At 49.8% G+C, this 18375-nt stretch overlaps 1 protein-coding gene across 1 annotated transcript in view; it reads left to right on the top strand.

The window, feature by feature from the left end:
• The window catches only part of IGFBP2 (insulin like growth factor binding protein 2), a gene marked incomplete at both ends in the record, with an annotated part of 62565 nt that extends 48646 nt beyond the window's left edge, over window positions 1-13919 (top strand). Inside the window, 3 exons of the mRNA XM_080621198.1 lie at window positions 8854-9077; window positions 11392-11532; window positions 13752-13919. Of these exons, the coding sequence (XP_080477324.1) occupies window positions 8854-9077; window positions 11392-11532; window positions 13752-13919 (533 nt within the window). The remainder of the gene's footprint in view (window positions 1-8853; window positions 9078-11391; window positions 11533-13751) is intronic.
• Between the last annotated feature and the right edge of the window lie 4456 nt (window positions 13920-18375).

Below are 18375 nucleotides of genomic sequence, written 5' to 3'. Positions count from 1 at the left end.
CTCAGCCACCTCTCCTTGGAGCAAGGTGTATTTGGCTAAAGCATCCTATCTAAGAGACACACTGTGTGGGTTTGAAGACCCTAATGAACAGATGTGCGCACTTTCTCCAGTAGCACATCTTTCCTTGGTGCCGGTTCAAATCGGTTTTTGACAGTCTGTCTCCAGCTAACTTGGTATTTGCTTGTCACTGCCTGCACATAGAAAGGTGGTAATCTTAACATAGGAGAAGAGTCCGAACAGGTTCTGTATATTATTATACTTTTTTCAAAAATGTGCAAGGGAGGAGGAAACGTTTAGTCTGAATTCAGAGAAGTGTTTCTTGTTTGTGACTGTGTGTCCCTCAGACCATCAGTCCTTCATCAGACCTTTCTGGTGGGCTGCAGAGCACCATACCTGGAAATCAGCCTTATTAAGATTCACAGCTCCTGTAACTCTGCCAGCCTTTAGCTCTCCTGCAGCAAAGAGTGGTGCAGCATCCCAATGCCAAACAGAGATCATTGAGATAATGATTAACACGCAGGCACCCTCATGGAGGCTGCAGTAAAGAAAGCTCTTCTGTGCTTGCATCATAGGGACTGTAGGATGCAGAAGCCCCAGATGGGTTTGGACTCAGAGTCAGAGATGAGCCTGTGTTTCCTAAAACAAACTGGGGACATAAAGGTAATTCAAACACAGCAGTAGAACCTGTAGGAAATGAATTAGGTGGTTTTGTGATCTGGTTTCATGCTGGAAATTTGTAGGAACTGAGGATTTAGGAGCTGAGGTTATACTTGAAGTCAGTGCAGGCTTTTTGGTGTGTCTGGGGTACTGAAGACCACATGGCTGCACGTGAGTTGCTGGGAAGAAGAGCAGAGACTTGGCCTGGTAATGTTAATGACTTGTTCCATCCAGGCAGAAGCCCCTAATGACAGAGCAGTAGCTACCCTGGGGGTTTTACAGACAGGGTCAAGGTCAAATTGGGAAGCTGCAGTGCAATTAAGTTAAGCTTGGAAGTGTTTTCAAGTTAATTCATTTGGCTTTGCTGGAAGATTGCAGCTTCGCAAAGGGCTAATTGGAGAAGCATGTTGAAAGGGCTGAGATATGGGTCACTAGCAAGGGGGAATGCTTTTATGGCAGCAGGGAGCTCAGAAAGCCTCACTCAGCAAAACCTTCCACACATGTTGAGGTCTTTCCCCTGAGCAACCTGTCTTCACGCATGCTGAAGTTAAGCATGTGTGCAAAACCACTGTCATCAAACACAAGATGACCCTTCTTGCTCCTCAGCTTTTATGTGACTCCAGAGAGTCTCTGCCTTGGGATGCTCGCAGCCCCATGCCTGGGGAAAGAAGTTTAACGGGTGAAAGAAAAGCAGGATTGCAAGTGGAAGTTGGGTAACTGAGGGGACTTGAAGCGTTCTCCTGCATTTTTGAGGGACCTGAACAGCATTTTCCCTTATCACTCTTGGCATGTAGTGAACAGCTGGCACAGAAGGGAACAGGATGTTGCTAACAACACTTGTGGGCTCTATGTTGGCAGGAGGAGGACTGGAGCAGACCTTTCCCAGCAGTGGATTGTGCTCCGCTGGGTCCACACAGAGTGGGCTGGGGATGTGCTACACGTCCCATCAGTCAAATCGTTTGGAAAGCAAGCTAACAAAACAAACCTTGCTATTTTATCTCTCTTCAGGCTGCCTGCACATTTCCATGAAATGGTGGAAACTTGCTATTTTTGAGAATTGTGTTCCTGTTTGAGATGTAGTTGGCATTTGCTGACGTGTTTGTAGATGTGTATGTTGGGAGGTGGAAGTGGAGGAGGGCTAATAGCGAGACAGGCAGTCATGCAAACGCATGCACATGCAGAAACACATAGACGCAGGCTGTGTTATTGCACAAGTCCTGTATCCTTGGGAAACCAGTCTACAAACACGATTAGAAAAAAAACCACAAAACCACAAAAGGACTTGACTGAGGAATAGCCCAGGAAAAGGGACACTGCAGTCTTCCCTCAGTTGACATCAGCCCCATTTCAGTGTCACTTCTGTGCTTGATCTAGGGTGCCAGAGGAGTTTGTGTGCTATAGGGCACAGGTGCACTATAGGGCACTGTGCAGTGGGTAAGAGGTTTTTCTTTGGCTCTGGACCTAGGTGAATGGAGCAGGGAAAGTTGCTCTCTCCAGCCACCGGCAATGGGCAGAGAAGAGTACAGCAGGCTGCTGAAAGCTGTGCTGCCCTGAGTCAATGTCCCTGGCGCTTTGGAGGAGCATAAAGCATTTCCTGCAGGATGCCTGAGCCAAAGGAAGGCACTGGGTGCCCCTTGGATCACCCCTCGGTGCCAGCTGCTTTTGGGACAGGGAGAAGAACTTACTAAGCAACCCCTGGCCAGAACATGCTGTTCCCTCCCCAGTCCTGCCCTCCCTGCTGGTAGAGATGGGTTGGAAAGATCTCATGGCAAAAATAAAAGGTGTCTGCAGAGCCCCAGTGCTCTCAGCTCCACGGGCTCTCAGAGTGCTTTGTGGACAGCTTATCACAGAGGTAAAACATGCCCTTGGAGACTGATTCAGGAATTTTTTTGGCTGTGGTGTACAGTTGCCTCGCTGTTACTGAGCAAGTTGGCTCAGTAACCCTGGGGAGTGCAGGCAGGCAGAGGATCCTGGGAATCTGGCCTCAGAGCTCCTTGGCAGATGTAGATGCTCCAAGCTGATCTCCATCTGTCTCATGGAAGCCCATGACTGAAAGATCTGGGAGACCAGCTCTCCCCAAAGCTGGGTGGCATGGGCACCCCTGGGCTGCCTGTAAATGCTGGCTGTGTGTCCTCTGCAAGCAAATCTAGTGCTTAAACATCCATGTCTCCTGTCCAGAAATGGATGTGGCTAAGCAGAACCGGCTGCTGGCTGGGGAGGGAGACCTGGAGGAGGTATGAGGGGGTCCTTGTAGTTGAGTCCGAAAAGGGATCATCCATGACTCCTCCCCAGTAAAGCCTGTCAGTGGCTATTAAACCCAGTTTAGATGCAGCCTTTGGCTCCTGAACTGCTGATTGCCAGGATGAGAGCTGGGGAGGAACTGCTCTGTAATTATGTCCTTTCTTCAGCTCCTCCCCTGAGCATCCAGTTGGCAGCTGTCAGAAATGTTGTTCTGGGCAGGGGTGCTGCTTCTCTGCTCTACATCCATTCTGCATCCCTTCTCTGTCCATTTCCCCTCTCCTACATGGCCCATTGCTTGTGCTCCTTCTATGGCATTTCAGAGAGGTTTTTTTTTGTGTGAAGAGTGAAACTTGAGAGGCTGCTTTGGTTTCATTTGCCTCTGGAGAGCTGCATCTAGCCCAGCTTGATTATGCCTGGGGCCAGACCATGTACTATGCCCCCACATTCCTCCTCTGCTGCCAGCTGATCACTGATGGATGCTGAGCTCTGTAGCTGAGCGCTTTGCAGTTTGGCAGAAGTGATCAGCAAACCCTGGTCCTTTTTGGGGTAGATGGGCCAGAGGGCCTGGGGTGGGGGGAGCTTTGTTCTTGGCAGCTCCTGCTGTGAGGAAATTGCAATGCTGGTGTAATCATGCTGGCAGATGTTTTCTGAGGTATCCGAGCTCCAGGTCAACAACACCCACACTAAAGCTATTGCATAGGAACCTTTGCCCAGGGCTCTCCTAGAAATGCTTTGCACTCTGATGAGGCAGAGGTCACCAGGGCTGCACTCAGGGTTTGTCTGCTCCTTCCCGACCTTCCTGCAAGTACTTCTCTGGCCATGGCTGTTGTGCATGTTAAAGGTGAGGTTTAAAGGCCTTGTCTCTGCTCTAAGGGTGTGAAGAACAAGTGCTGGGTTCCTGGCAGCCCAAGATGGGCAGTTCTGCTCCTTAAAATGAAAAGTGGCAAGCAAAACCCAGAACAGCCTCTTAAATTATCCTGAAATGGTAGAACTTATGGCTACAAGAAGCTAGAAGTGTTGGAGGGAATAAAAAACCAAACAAAATTAGATGAGACAAACAACACTGCTCAGGGTGAAGAATCACTCTTTGGATGCTGTATTTGCAGCTCCAAGTGTGATTACTCCTGTGCCTGGTGCAGTGCCAGGCCAGGAGCACAGGCTTCTGGGTTCACTCATCAATTCCCTGCGTGGCTTTGGGAATTTTTCCATGCCTTTTGTTTTTTATCATGTGCAACCCAGGATGAACACCTCTCCAGGGTAATTAATGAACTGCAAAGCATTTTGATGTCTTCATAGGGAAAGTGTTGGCCAATGGAAGGTGTGATGGCTGTGGGAAGGAGATATAAGCCTTAATCCAGCCCAGGGCACAGACAGGATCTGGGGCTAGCAGGGCTTCAGGCCCTTTCATTCAAGGCCACTTAAGTGAAACTTTCTATGGGTCTGGGACCTTAGTCAGCACTGAAATGCTATGCTAACACCCTGATAGATAAGCAAATGCACGTGAAACCCTCTGGGCAAGCTGTCGTTGAAGGAAAGCAAGTGCAGAGAGAGAGCAGTGCAGGAGAGGGTGGCTGAGGTCCTTGGCATAGTGTGTGCTCCCTGTGATATAGGCTGGCCCTCTTGTGCTAAGTGAGTGCTACCGGCTCGGTCCCATCCTGCAGCCCAGATATGCTTTGGGGCTCTTCAAAGGGATGAAGATGTATTTTTAACTTCAGGCAGCTGCCTTTTTTTGTGTGGTGCTTTTTTCTTCATGTAGCTCTGGAAGTGGCAGGTTGTTTTTAAGCCCCTCTGTTTCTTGCTGTCTCGGCAGAGGTTCCTAGAGGTCTCAAAGCAAATTCCCCAAATTTCAGCGCTGGAAATTGGTAGCCGCTGTTGAAAATGTTGGCTAGACTGTGCAGCTCCCTACAGACATCAGTTAATGGGCATTTGAATACACTTTCACCTCAGCCAAGTCCTTGCCCCGTTAAAGCCAATGGGAATTTTCCTTGAAGAAGGCCATAAAGAAATCATTTTCTTGGCATGAGGAGAGGTGTTTCATGGGCTTCACATCAGCATTCAGGAGAACTTCAGCTATCTGCTTTAATTCCTGCCACACTTGTCCCACCCTTCACAAAGCTCTCTACGTTTTGATCCAAAATAGCACAGGAGATGTTTTCCACATGCCATAGGAAAATGGAAGAACTATAAAACATAATTGTTTTGGAGTTTGGCACCAGTCCATTCACAAATATTTTTAGTGTGAATTGAAATTGGTCAGCGAAAGGGCATTTGCCAGGATGACAAACAGATTAGTGTTGTGTATCTGAGGCAATTGCATACCTGCCCATCCCATGCCAGTAGGGTTTAGGTGGGTGGCTTAGTTGGTTCATGGATGGTCATAAGCAAGTACGCACAGCTCTGCTTTTGGGCAGTGTTAACAAGCATTATCTGGCTGAAAAAGGTGTTGTTTGGCTTGTGGCATGCTTTGTGTTCTCCTGACCTTGAGTCTTGATGTCTCTGCTCTTGTCATCGCTACCCAGCCCATTTGCTCTTTGAAATGTGGTTCTTCATACCTGATGCTCAGCCTCCTCCTGTGCATGCAGCTTGTCTGTGGAGGAGATGCCAGGGCTTTGAGGCCAGCCTCTCCTGTCCAATCTCCCTTTCCTAGTGATTGAGTCATCTCTGTAAGCCCCAGGTGAGGAGAGCTCCTCCTAAGAGCAGTGCTGGATTTGGGAGAGGGAAGAGCTGTGATGGGGCTCTGGCACTAGCCCCAGGTGGATCAGTCCAGACTGGCAGCAGGATGAAGGTACAGTGCATCAGAGTTGGCTTGGCCTTGGAGAAGAGAGCTTTCGATCCATAGCAGCTAGATGTTCCCAGCCTCTGCTCCAGGCTTGCTCCTGCGATGGTGCCTGGGGAGCCAAGACCAATCTCTCTGATCCCTGGGTGTGTTCATGCACATGGGCTTGCACACTCTGCTCCCATCGGTGGTTTTCTTTGGGCTGATATTTGTTAGCATTGGAAAGTGAGAAAAATGAGTGAAAATATTATCAGAAGCAGGTTTTGTGAATGAATCAGCCGACAAGAGGCTTACCAGCTTGCCTTCATTTACTAGCTCAGTGCTTATTTGGGCAGATGTCTATATATTTTAGTTGGAGGCAGGAAGGAGCGAGAATCTATGGGAGAAGGCACCGCTTCCAGTTTCCTGCTTTTCTGTCTGGTTGTACCATTGGTTTTCTGAATGAAGCAGGGGACTGCAACGTGTCTGAGATGCTGTGCTGCTGCTGTGCTTGTTGTTCTGCTGTTGTTGACAGCTTGGTGGGACACTGAGGAGAGAAGTACAAAAGATGTCAGGCTAAAACCCTCCTAAGCAGTTCACTGAGAATCAGAGCCTGGCCAGCCTTGCCTGTCTCTTGCATGGTGCTTTTTCATTTGATCCTGTCTGAAGGGCGGCGTCATGGCCTTCACTCTTCTCACTATGTGTTTCTAATTAACAGGGAGACTGGTGTATAAACAGAAGATTCCTGCTCAAAATATTCCTTGTCCGGCTTCTAGGATGACGGCCAGATGGCAATCGCCAGGCAGCAGCCCAGACTTTGAGCTCGCCCATCTGGCTATCAGACCTGGTCCCAGTTCTCGTCTGGAACCAGTATTGAGGAAATTCATGGACTTTGCCAGATTGGTTTTGCCCCATGTTTGCTTTTTCAGTTGCTACCTATGAAGCTAAAAACCTGCAGACCAAACACATTTAGTATTTCTGGGAAGTGGGACGATCCAGCTATTAGGAGATCTGAGGCCAAGATGGCGAGAAAGTTCTAAAGGGTATTGAACAAATCCATTGAGGGATGGGTTTGTTGGTAGCTTTTAAGTCCTGTGGGTCAGATGAAGCCGCCAGCCATGAAAGTGCTTTTACTGCTGGTCTGCAGCACACTGGTCCTTCTGACGGGTGTCCCTTAGCAGCTGCTGCTGGTCTCTTGTGGATGGCATGCTGGGCTGGGGTGGCTCTTTGATCCAGCCATTCTCTAGCCATCGGTTTTCAGGCAGCTGCACATTTGCTCAGTGAGTTGAGACATCAGGGACTGTAGTGACAGGACAAGGGGTAATGGGTTCAAACTTAAACAGGGGAAGTTTAGATTGGATCTAAGGAAGAAATTCTTTACTGTGAGGGTGGTGAGGCACTGGAATGGGTTGCCCAGGGAGGTTGTGAATGCTCCATCCCTGGCGGTGTTCAAGGCCAGGTTGGATGAGGCCTTGGGTGACATGGTTTAGTGTGAGGTATCCCTGCCCATGGCAGGGGGGTTGGAACTAGATGATCTTAAGGTCCTTTCCAACCCTGACTATTCTATGATTCTATGAAAACTCTTCTTGCAGTTTCTCCTGTGTAAGCCTGGGGTTCTAACACCTGAAAAGAACTTGGAAAGCTGTGGCAGAAATCAAACACTTGTTATTATGATTTTTCACTCTCTGTCATGACAGCAGAGCTATGCTGTGACAAAACTTCTGAAAAAAGGAAATGTTAAAAACCTGTAAATGTTCTGTGTGCTTGGGCTTCCAAGAAGCAGGCAAGAGATGTAAATTAGGCGTTGTGATATAAGTGAAAATATTGCTTGCCCTCCGTTGTGCACAGTTTGATGTGATCTCTTTATTTCTATATAAGTGCCTGAGTTCTGGAGTGCTGGAAAGCTGAAACTGGAGGTGCTGGAGAGAATGCTGATGCTGGGAGGCTAAGTGTTACAGTTCCTTCTTGGTATATGCTAAAAGACACTTCCTGTTTGTCACCACTGTGGGACCAGAATGGCCTGGTCTGTCACTGATGTGGGCCCTGTGGAGCTGCTGAAGAGCTCCTGTATACAGAGATATATGCAGATATGTACTAAGCCTGGGTTATTGTGGTGACAGGTGATGTGCAGGGGTTGAATCCTAATTTGGGCTGGAAAGGACCTCTAGAGGTCTTGGTCCAAGCTCCTGCTTAAATCAGAGCCAGCTTAATGTTAGATCCAGCTACAGTGTTAGATGTGCTTGCTCAGCCACATAAGACTGGGGACTAAGGAGGGGTTAGCTGTCATGTTCTGGGCTCCCTGGAGCAAGCCGGAGGAACTGAGATCTGTCCTCACTGCCACTGCAAAGGCCAGAGGGACAGATGTCTACAGCATCATGACCGCTGTGGCCTACTTTGGCAGGCATCGCTCTCAGAAACAGCAGCCAGTGAACTGGGAAGAGGCACAAAGCAGAGAGTAGGGGAGGTTAACAAAAGTCCAGTGTTTTATCCTCAGGTTTCTGTTAACTGACTTTGAAATGGGTGAATTAGCTGGGGGTCTTGCAGCTTGCAGCGGTGGCAGAGTTGGGCCCAGGCCATGTGGAGCAGTTCCACAGTCAGCAGAAGTAGGTAGAAGCTAAATGAGTAATGCACTGTATGACAAACGATATGAAAGACGATACAGCAAGGACGGTCACTGAAATGGCAGGATCTCTGAGGGAAATTGGGGTGGCCATAAAACAGAGGAAAGGTATTTTTGAAAGCAGGACTAAGAATTTATTTTAGCACATTAATATTGAGTAAGTATTCCTGGAGATACTCCGGGGGATGATAGATGGACTCAAGGTATTGTTACTAATCACTGTGGTTTTAAGTTTTGGAGCTGAAGTACACTTGGCATCCTCAGCCCAACTGGACTTGTGATGGGAAAATTACATTCTCCGGGAAGTAATTTACAAGGTCAAAGAAAAACTAGAAAGAACTTCTCCAGCAGCGATTTCCCCTGTTCTCTAAACTGTCTTTTAGTGTGGTAATAACTCCAGAATGAAAGGATCTATTCTCACCTTCCAGATGAAAGGGCTAATGCAATTTAAAATTTTTGCATGCAAAAATTTTATGGCTTGGTAACCAGCCACACTTGAAAGTGATCCAGGATGGGAGGAACACATGAGAGAATGCCTGGCTGAGCTTGACCCTTTCTTTGTCTGCCCTGTCTACTGCAGATAATGGCGATGACCGGTCCGAGAGCATCCTTGCTGAGAACCATGTGGATGGCACCACAGGGATCCTGAGTGGAGCTGGTGGGAGGAAGCCCATGAAGACGGGCATGAAGGAGCTGGCAGTTATGAGGGAGAAGGTGAACGAGCAGCAACGGCAGATGGGCAAAGTCGGCAAGCCTCATCACAACCACGAGGACTCCAAGAAGTCGCGGCTGTCAACGGGCAGGGTGAGAGGGCAAGGGATGTGGGGAGCTAAGAGAGGCTGCTGTGGACTCACTGGGAAATGCTGAAGGCAAAGGCTCAGTGGCATCTGGAACACAACGTCTTGAAAAAAAAAAAGAGGGAGGAAAAGAAAAAAAAAAAAGCGGGGAGAGGGAGAGAGAGAAAAAAAGAAAAAGCAAACATTTGTTTTGGCCTAAAGCTGAGGCCAAGTACACCATCTGATGAACTTTGATGTGCTGGCAAGGAGGCTTTATTTTCATTGTATCTTCACCTCCTACCAGCAGAGCCAGGGAAAAGGGGGTCCTGCTAGCTTGACATGTACCTCCACAGGGGTGTGAGCATGCCCTTTGCCCATGGACTGGCTTTCTCATACCCTTTTCCCCCAAGCAAGTGCTAGGGATGGCCCAAAGGGATTTGGGAATAGGCGGTGGTGGTCTGCCTGCTGTAGGGCAGCCTCAGTCCGGGCTGAGGGTGCCCAGAGCCCCTGAAGATGGTCTGTGGGGCTGTCACATAGCAGGGGAAGTGCCCAGAGTCCTCCTTGTCCCCTTCTTCCCTCTCGCTCGTTGCCCTCCAGTCCTTGGCCGTGGTTTCCCTCTAGTGGGCAGCTTGGTCAAGGCAACTAGAAGGGATGGGGATGGAAAGCCATCCCAAAAGCGTACTATCAGCAAGTTTTCTGATGACACTAAGCTGGGAGGAGTGGCTGACACGCCAGAAGGCTGTGCTGCCATCCAGCGAGACCTGGACAGGCTGGAGAGTTGGGCTGTGAAAAATGTGATGAAATATAACAAGGGGAAGTGTAGAGTGTTACATCTGGGTAGGAACAACACCGGGTTGGGGAACGACCTGTTAGAGAGCACTGTAGGGGAAAGGGACCTGGGGGTCCTGGTGGACAGCAGGATGACCATGAGCCAGCACTGTGCCCTTGTGGCCAGGAAGGCCAATGGCATCCTGGGGTGTATTAGAAGGGGGGTGGTCAGTAGGTGAAAAGAGGTTCTCCTTCCTCTCTACTCTGCCCTGGTGAGACCACATCTGGAATATTGTGTCCAGTTCTGGGCCCCTCAGTTCAAGAAGGACAGGGAACTGCTGGGGAGAGTGCAACGCAGGGCGACAAAGATGATTAAGGGAGTGGAGCATCTCCCTTATGAGGAAAGGCTGAGGGAGCTGGGTCTCTTTAGTTTGGAAAAGAGGAGACTGAGGGGTGACCTCATTAATGTTTATAAATATATAAAGGGGGAGTGTCACGAGGATGGAGCCAGGCTCTTCTCGGTGACAACCAATGGTAAGACAAGGGGCAGTGGGCTCAAACTGGAACACAAGAGGTTCCACTTAAACTTGAGAAGAAACTTCTTCTCAGTGAGGGTGACGGAACACTGGAACAGGCTGCCCAGGGGGGTTGTGGAGTCTCCTTCTCTGGAGACATTCAAAACCCGCCTGGACGCCTTCCTGTGTAGCCTCATCTAGGTGTTCCTGCTCCGGCAGGGGGATTGGACTAGATGATCTTTTGAGGTCCCTTCCAATTCCTAATATTCTGTGATTCTGTGAAAAGGTCCATAGTATGTGTCTGTGTAAACATACAGGGTGTTTCTACAGAAAGGGGCTTTAAAAGAGCCCTCATCCCTCCAAGGAACAGGTAAAGCAGAGGTTCAAAACAAGCTGCAGGCACCATCAACTTAGAGAGCTCCCACACTGCTGCTCCTTTGGAAGAAAAAAAAAAACCCAAACCCAACAAACCAACCCCAGCAACTGCAAAAGCAGAGAGGTATGGACTCACTCCAGCTCGCATCAGGCGTTATTCAACCAGATTGCCTTGGCTGGGAGCCCTGGCTTAGGGCTACTGTGGAGCAAGAGGGGTGCCTCCAGAGGCTAGCTTTGCTGGGTGCTCTCACTCCCAAGGCTTCCCCTCCACTTACATGCTTTGAGTTGCACTTCTGAGCCAAAACTGCATCCCAGGTGCAGGATGCCGATGGAAACACTCCTGGTCTGTCTGGATTAGTCCTGCTTCACATCACTTCTCACTAGTGGGACCCATGGGAGCATCTCTAAGGCTTCTTCTCTTCCAGGGCCTGTGACCTGGTGTCATGTTGGCTCTTGGCCACATGAGGCAGGTGGGAGAGATGATCATGTCTTCCTGTGTGGATCTCCACATACTGGCATGTGTAGACATACAACACTGATTTTGGGTGGCTGCAGGTGAAGTCTGTGTCATGAGCAGGTGCACGTAGGTGTTCATCCCTACTGGTGTTTCTGTTGTCCAAAGTATTGACACTGAATAGTCCCATTGCCTTGATTTTTGTTTTGTTGTTTCTGGGCTCTTTCCAGACCCGTTGTCAGCAGGAGCTGGATCAGGTCCTTGAACGCATCTCCACTATGCGGCTGCCGGATGAGCGAGGTCCCCTGGAGCACCTCTACTCTCTCCACATCCCCAACTGTGACAAGCATGGCTTGTACAATCTCAAACAGGTAAGTGAGAAGAGCCAGAGTCCCAGGGCTGGCTGCACTCCTCCAGCAGCCCTTGGCTCATTATGCATGTCCACCATGCGCAGCCACAGAGGACATGCTTGGGCCTGGGCTGATGTTGTACAAATATCACATGTGGCATGGACAGGTTTAGTAACAGTCAGGTGCACCTGCAGCCATGGGCTAGCAAGTGAAGGTGTGAGACCCATGTCCACATGTGGCTGCAAGCAGACCAGAGATGGAGAATCTATCTAGTTCAGAGCCCATTCTTTCCCACAAGAGCTGCTTATATGTCCAGGTCTATTTTCATGTATTTTGAACCAGCTCTTGGCCTGGCTGGGCCCTGCTACAGAAGAAAAGCATGGAGGAGCTGAATGCTGGCCAGTCTTACAGACAAAGCAGAAGGCACTTTGTCCTAAGGTCAGGAAGGTTTCTAGTGCATTTACTGGTTTTCCTCCACAAATCGAGGCTGGTCCCACAGCTCCAGGAGGGATTCCTTCCAGGTGAGATGTGGGTTAGGGTGCAGCGTGCTTCTGAAAGTATTTATGGGACCCAACAGGACTCAAATGACTTAATGTGTGTCTGAATTCTGACTTCTTGGCTTTATTAATGTAAAATCAGCAGGTGTCAGCGGCTGAGGCATGGGGAAAAAAATGCCAGGAAAAATCTCTTGGGCAGCTAAACATCAGCTTGTCCAGGGTTAACTGGCAGCCACGTGTGAATAGTACATGGATACGAGCACTCTTTATAGCTATGTGTAACCGAGCCTTTGGAGGGAACCCCAGGAAACCTGATTCATGGCTAAGCCTTTTCCTTAGGGCTACTTTTACCCCTTGGTCAGGAGCATTAAAAAAAAGGGCATTGAAAAAGTAGGTTGTTCTGAGATTATCTTCCTTTGTCCCCTCTCTCTTCCTTGTCCTGCCTGGCCCCTTACACTCTGCCTCCCCCTGAAGAGCCCCATGGGCTGGCTGGAACCCCCAGCATGAGCACACTTGGAAGGAGTAGATGGAGAAAAGCTGGCAAATTCCTTGTTAAGGAGATGAGCCGTGTCTGGGGAATGAGCCTGGGCAATACAGCAAAGCACTGAGTGCTACAAAAGAAAAGCCAGTCTTTGCTGCTCCTTGTGCCTGGGAAGCAAGTCAGCCTGTGCTGACACACTGGTCACTGCTGCAGAGAAAGAGAGGGGACAAAATCTGCTTTCTCTTCTTCCCCCCTGGTTAAGGGCAAACAGGGCAAATATGAAGCGATACCCATTTCCCTCCATCTGCGTTTCCAGAGCTGAGCATCACCTCCTTTTCATTTGCTGGAAAGTGGATGCCAACAAAAGCATTCCCAGTTGCTCCCACCTCCTGTGGGCCAGTACTCGGGTGGAGAGTGTCTGGATGCACTTTCCTGCTGGGGAGGCTTTTTCCTCCTTTCTTTTTGTGATTTTTATTCCCATGAACAAAACTGCATTTTTGACTTCAGTCCAGCTGCAGAAAAGGGCTTGAATTCAGCTTCACAGAGTGCACGCAGAGGCCAGTCTGCTGGAGTAACCTCTGTGTCTCCCACTACGCCCTATTCAGAAACGTATCTGCTGGGGATGCAGAGATGAGCATTGGGTTCGAAGTGCCTGCAGCCCTTCCAGGGCAAGAGGTGGATATTAGGTTGCCATTAGGGCAAGAAACCTCTCTAACAAGGCTGTGTGTAGGGCAGAATCCAGGTCCACATGCACCACGGTCCCCACCTGTGGTCTGTGACAGCATGAAACCCTGTTTGGAAACCTATTTGCGTCTGGCTGTGGTGGCCTTGCTCTCATGTTCCAGTTTGTTTAGCCCAATTTGCAGGTAAGAAGCAGCTTACACAGCTCATGTGCCAGTCTGTCTCATCCCTCTTCCCTCAGGAATTTTTGACTCTATGGATGATTTTATCCACAGTTGACAAAGCGTGGTGCATCTTAGGGATAGTTGTCCTTGTGGTTCATGAAAATTGACTTCTTGGTCTCTGGCACCGTGGGGGCAGAGGTCCAGCCCTCAGCCTGTACTGCTGGTGCAGCACAGACTTTGGGGTGTCTTGAGTGCAACATCCATGACTCTTGCCTAAATCCAAAGTAGTGCCAAATGGCTGTAGAAGCCCCAGCTCTGCCTGTGCTAAGGCTTTGGGCTGGTGGGCCTGGGGGTGTGTGTGGTTGTTTTGTCCTCCTATTTCCTCCTCTGACGCCTGCCCTGTCCCTCTCCATGCAGTGCAAGATGTCGGTGAATGGGCAGCGTGGTGAGTGCTGGTGCGTGGACCCAATCCATGGGAAGGTGATCCAGGGTGCTCCCACCATCCGCGGGGACCCTGAGTGCCACCTCTTCTACACAGCTCATGAGCAGGAGGACCGGGGAGCACATGCCCTTCGAAGCCAGTAGACAGACGTGATCCTGCTTGCTGGAGGCGGCTCGCTATGGCCCCAGTGCTGGATTTTACATGGGTTTCAGCGTGTCTCTTTAAGGCTCTGGAAGAGACTGGGGTTGGGTCCTGCGTGCTGCTCTCCTTCCCCTGCTGCCCGGCTTCTGGGGAGGGGAGAGATAACGGGAGGGAAAGGGCGGTGGGGGAGTTGCAAGGAGAAGGGACTGCTTTCCTATAGTCTTTCACCCAATGTAAGCCAGAGAATTGGTCTTTTTTGCTCCTTGCCCTGCAGCCCTGCCATCCCTGCTGCTTTGCGGCATCTTCCTGCACCCTTCAGCACAGAATGCCGTGTGCTCCCTGACACTTCCCAGGGAACAAAACCCTTTGCCATAAGTGGGAGTGGGACAAAGCAAACAAAAAAAGTTAAAACCCCACGCTTCCCTTTCTTTCCCTCCCTTCCCCAAGACCAAAGACTGTAAATACTGTGTGGCCTGCCTCTTGCATCTTGCTGGTCCCCTGTGCCCCAGCCTAGCCATTGGTTGTGGCATGGGATGCAGTGTGGGAGGGAGGGAAGAAGGAAAGCCCCTGTGTTCCCAGCTGGAATATGCTGGCACAGTCAGGATGCATCCCCCAGGAAGGCATCAGTGAGGGAAAGGGCTAAAGATGAGACAGCTCTCTCTGCCTCCTAAAGCATCCCTGGGTGCTTTTCTTCCTGGTGCTGAGGCACAGCCAGCCCCAGGTTTTGGGATGACAGGGCCTTTGGATGATGGTGAAGCTAAACACTTGGTTTTCCAGGAGATTTGAAGGGCTATTGCCGAGTATTTCTCAGAATCAGCTTATGCTGAGGGAGCTAAAGTGAACTTGCTGGGGATGGCTGGAAGGATGCCTGTGTAGATTTAGGATAACAAGCCAGGGAGTGTCTCTGTCTGTCTCTTTCTCTCTTATTCACTCTTTCTTTCATTCTAGATAGGAAAAACCCATCTAAAACCTGCACTCCCAAGCAGCTGCCCTTGTTCCTCCATTTTCTCTTGGGACTGGAGTGAGCATTTGCTATTCAGCACACGCTATCTTTTTTTTGTAAGTAAATTACAGTATGTATCGTGCTTTGTAAAGGTCCTGACACACATGCACCCCTCTGCCCACATACACGTTTGAGTAGATTAAATCCAAGCGATCCAACCGCTCAGAGAGGTTTTGAGCTGGACATGCCACTCCGAGATGTCTCTGCTGTTATTTCACCTGTTGATTTCTTCCTGTACAGAACACACAGACACTGAGAATAAATAACTTCCCTGTCACCTAAGCAAGGAGATTTGTTTTCTACCATTTGTTTTCCCCTCCTTCCTTTTTAATACGGATACTATTTGCAGAGCAGTTGCAAAAATCCTCTCCTTACAGTAGAAGTCTCAGGCTTTCCCTAAATGAAATCAAGGCTGGGGGCAGGGTGGAGAATAAAGCATCTCCCAATTTTTGGCAAATGCTTCTGAGTAGCAAGTGGACTCCAGGTCCCAGGTCCATTATGGGGTTAGGTTCAATTAGGGTGGAGGAAGGGGGTTCCTTGGTGACTGTGTGTGCTGGTGGGGAGCACCCTGTGCCTGCATGGTGGGTGCCAGGCAGCAAATCTACCTGACCATGACCTTCAGGGATGGGACCATCCCCTGGTGACTGCCAGCACACCTTGGAAACACTAAACTGTGCTAAAAAAACACCCCATCAGGGTTCCCACTGCTGGTACTCCCTCATCTGGGGACTTTGGTCTGGAGAAGGAAAAGCAAAAAGCCCACAGGCTCTGGAGGAAGGGGACTGCTGGGATTTGTTGCTTTCCCCCTTTTGGCCCCATATTTCAGATCCTAAGTGCAAAGGGCACGGCAGTCTCTGCAAATTAAGCCCCTTGCAACTTTCCAGGGCTTTGGACGTGGCAGTGGAAGAGATGGGGAAGGGGACCCCTTTGGAAAGTCAGGGATGTGTGGGTGCACATGAGAATGTGTATGAGAGGGAGCAAGAGAGAAAACAAACCACATCTCCATGCAAAGCCAAGTAACTGTAAAAATGATGCTACCTGTTTTCTGTTAACAGCCGAGGGTGTTCTGCTTGTTCATGTAAACCTTGCACACGCTGGCTCTCATCTATGGTTTGTACTTTTTGTTTTGTTTAGGAACCAAGAAGTTTTCTTTTGTGTTTTTCTTTTTTTTCTCTTTTGGAAAAGCTGAGCTGCATAAAGTTGGAATAAATTAAATGGGATGCCAGAAAACTGTCATCTTCCCCCTCTCCACTCCCCTCTGCTTATAGGAAATGTTTCCTTGCCTAGTGCATCACACACAAATTTGGGCCTGTTCAGCTTTTGTCCGGGGGGGGTTTTGTAAACACTGGGCCTGACAAGCAGCAATGGGAGTTCGGCCTTTCATCGTCACTGGTCCCAGTTGTGCGAGCAGGGAGGAACTGGTGTCACTTGTTGGCTGGCCTGTTATGTTCCTGCTCCACATGTGGTATCTTCTGAGCCTGCAAAATGCAACCGTACCCTCAAGTCAACATCTGGCCAGCATATGTGTGGAGACCATCCTCCCTGCTGACAGCAGCTAGATTTAGTGGCAAAGGGTGGCTGTGTCCCACTTTGCTGGGTGGAGAGGACGGCAGTGTGAATGCCCTATCCAGTGTGATGCTTGTGGAGCTTCCTGAGCTGGAGAGAGGCTGTGTGAAAGCAGGAACTTCCTGCTTCTTGAGCAGGGCAGCAGCTTTGCAAGGTAAGGGCCCTCCTACCCAGCACAGGGACAATGGAGACCTTTGCTGATTCCTGGGCAAAGGCCATAAGGATAAGGGTGCTCTGTTTTTTCTGTCTTCCCAGCCTTGGTACCTCAGAGTCTTCTTGAGTTGTTCATGCTGTTTATTAGATGGCAGATGGGCCTGTTCTCTATGAATCATCCAGGTTCCTTTAGGTATCTTGCTACAGTTTTGGTCTCCACTGCCCCCTGTGAAAATAGTTCCTTGGCTGAGTGGGATGATGCAGGGAGAAACCCTGCAAGGACTCTGACCTTTGCTTGTGCAAGGAGGGCAAAATTTGAGCTGGCTGAAGAGCCAGCTTTAGTGTTCCTGTGTGAAGCCTTTCCCCAACATGGGCTGCTGGGAAGGTGCAGGAAGGCCTGGGCTGCTCCACTCATGGGGCTTTGGAGACAGGCCTCTTGAGGAGCCTGCACCTTCTCCCGGGTTAAGAAGTGCTGCCAAAAGGAGCATCACAACACAACTCAATGTTTGGGGCACCACTGGAAGGCAGAGAATAACAATAATAACGGAAAAAAACCCATGCTGCATTCAATTAAATTTGCAGCATTGAAGGAGAGGCCCCATGTGCATTTGACAGCCAACATCCAGGTGTCCGTGGTTTCCCTTTGGCCTCCCCAAAGGAAGGCAAAACCACTAGGCTGCTTCCCCGTCTGTTTCCTCCTATCCCATGCGAGAATGCTGAGTGGGACCGATGTGTGCTGAGGGGCTGGGCAGTGGCAGGGAGCCCCAGGAACACTTATGGAGACAGAAGGCAGTCAGTGCACAGGGCTGCAAGGACAGACATAGGATGGGTAGGATGGGGAGTGGGATGTAAGGAGGAGAACATGAGGAAAGGAGCAAAATTAACAATTAATATTGTCTTTTGTGCCCCTGGGGGAGCTGAAGGTGGCTCAGGGGATGCCAAGTAGCACTGTGGGGCACAAGGGTGCTCCAACCCAGGTACTGCCTTTGGGAGGGCTTGGGGGGGCAGAAGTTCGAGGTACGGGGGCACCCTCTTGGTCAAGTGCTGGAGGATAACAGGAGCCCTCAGCCCAGTAAAGGGAGCTTGCAGCTGGCTGGGCACCTTGCAGAGGGGCAGGGGCAGCAGTAAGGCAAGAGGTGCAAAGAGCTCCTGTTTAGGTTTCCCCAGGATTGCAATGTGGCCTTAAAGGCTGCATGCGTGTGTGCATGGGTTTGATGGGTGTCACTGCTTAGATCCTGGCTCTGGGGTTTTGTCTGGGCCAGCTTTGTGCCTCCTGAGCTCTGGGTAATCAGACATGTGGTTGTGCACTAAGGCTTAGCCAGCTGCACATAGGGTACTAGCTGAAACCCCAGCAGCCCTGGTGTACACACACAAAACTACATACACTGGCAAACTACAGTTTTAGTAGACCATAAAAATTATGCAGTAGTATAATACAGTAATATTTACTATAAAGAATTAGTGTAAGACTGTATGACTATCTATGTACAGCTATAGCTATCTATAGCCATATCAGTATCCATATAGACAGCGATAGTTTGAGGGTAGGAGTATAACTTACTAGCCTGCTAGCTGAAGGCGGGGGAGAAAAGCATTAACTTCTCGGGTGGAAAACCCATTTCCAGTGCCTGTATGGCTGAAAGCAACAGCAGCGCCTCGCTGCCCAGCGCCGCCTGGTGCCGCTGCGGTGCCGTGCGGCTCCTGCACCATGGGGTGCCTGAAGGCAGCGGGTCCAG

The sequence above is a fragment of the Psittacula echo genome, assembly GCF_963264785.1.
Source record: "Psittacula echo genome assembly, chromosome: 6".
In the NCBI taxonomy this organism is placed as follows: domain Eukaryota; kingdom Metazoa; phylum Chordata; class Aves; order Psittaciformes; family Psittacidae; genus Psittacula; species Psittacula echo.
Note: the sequence above shows the minus strand (reverse complement) of the source record. Positions and strands in the feature narration are given on the sequence as shown.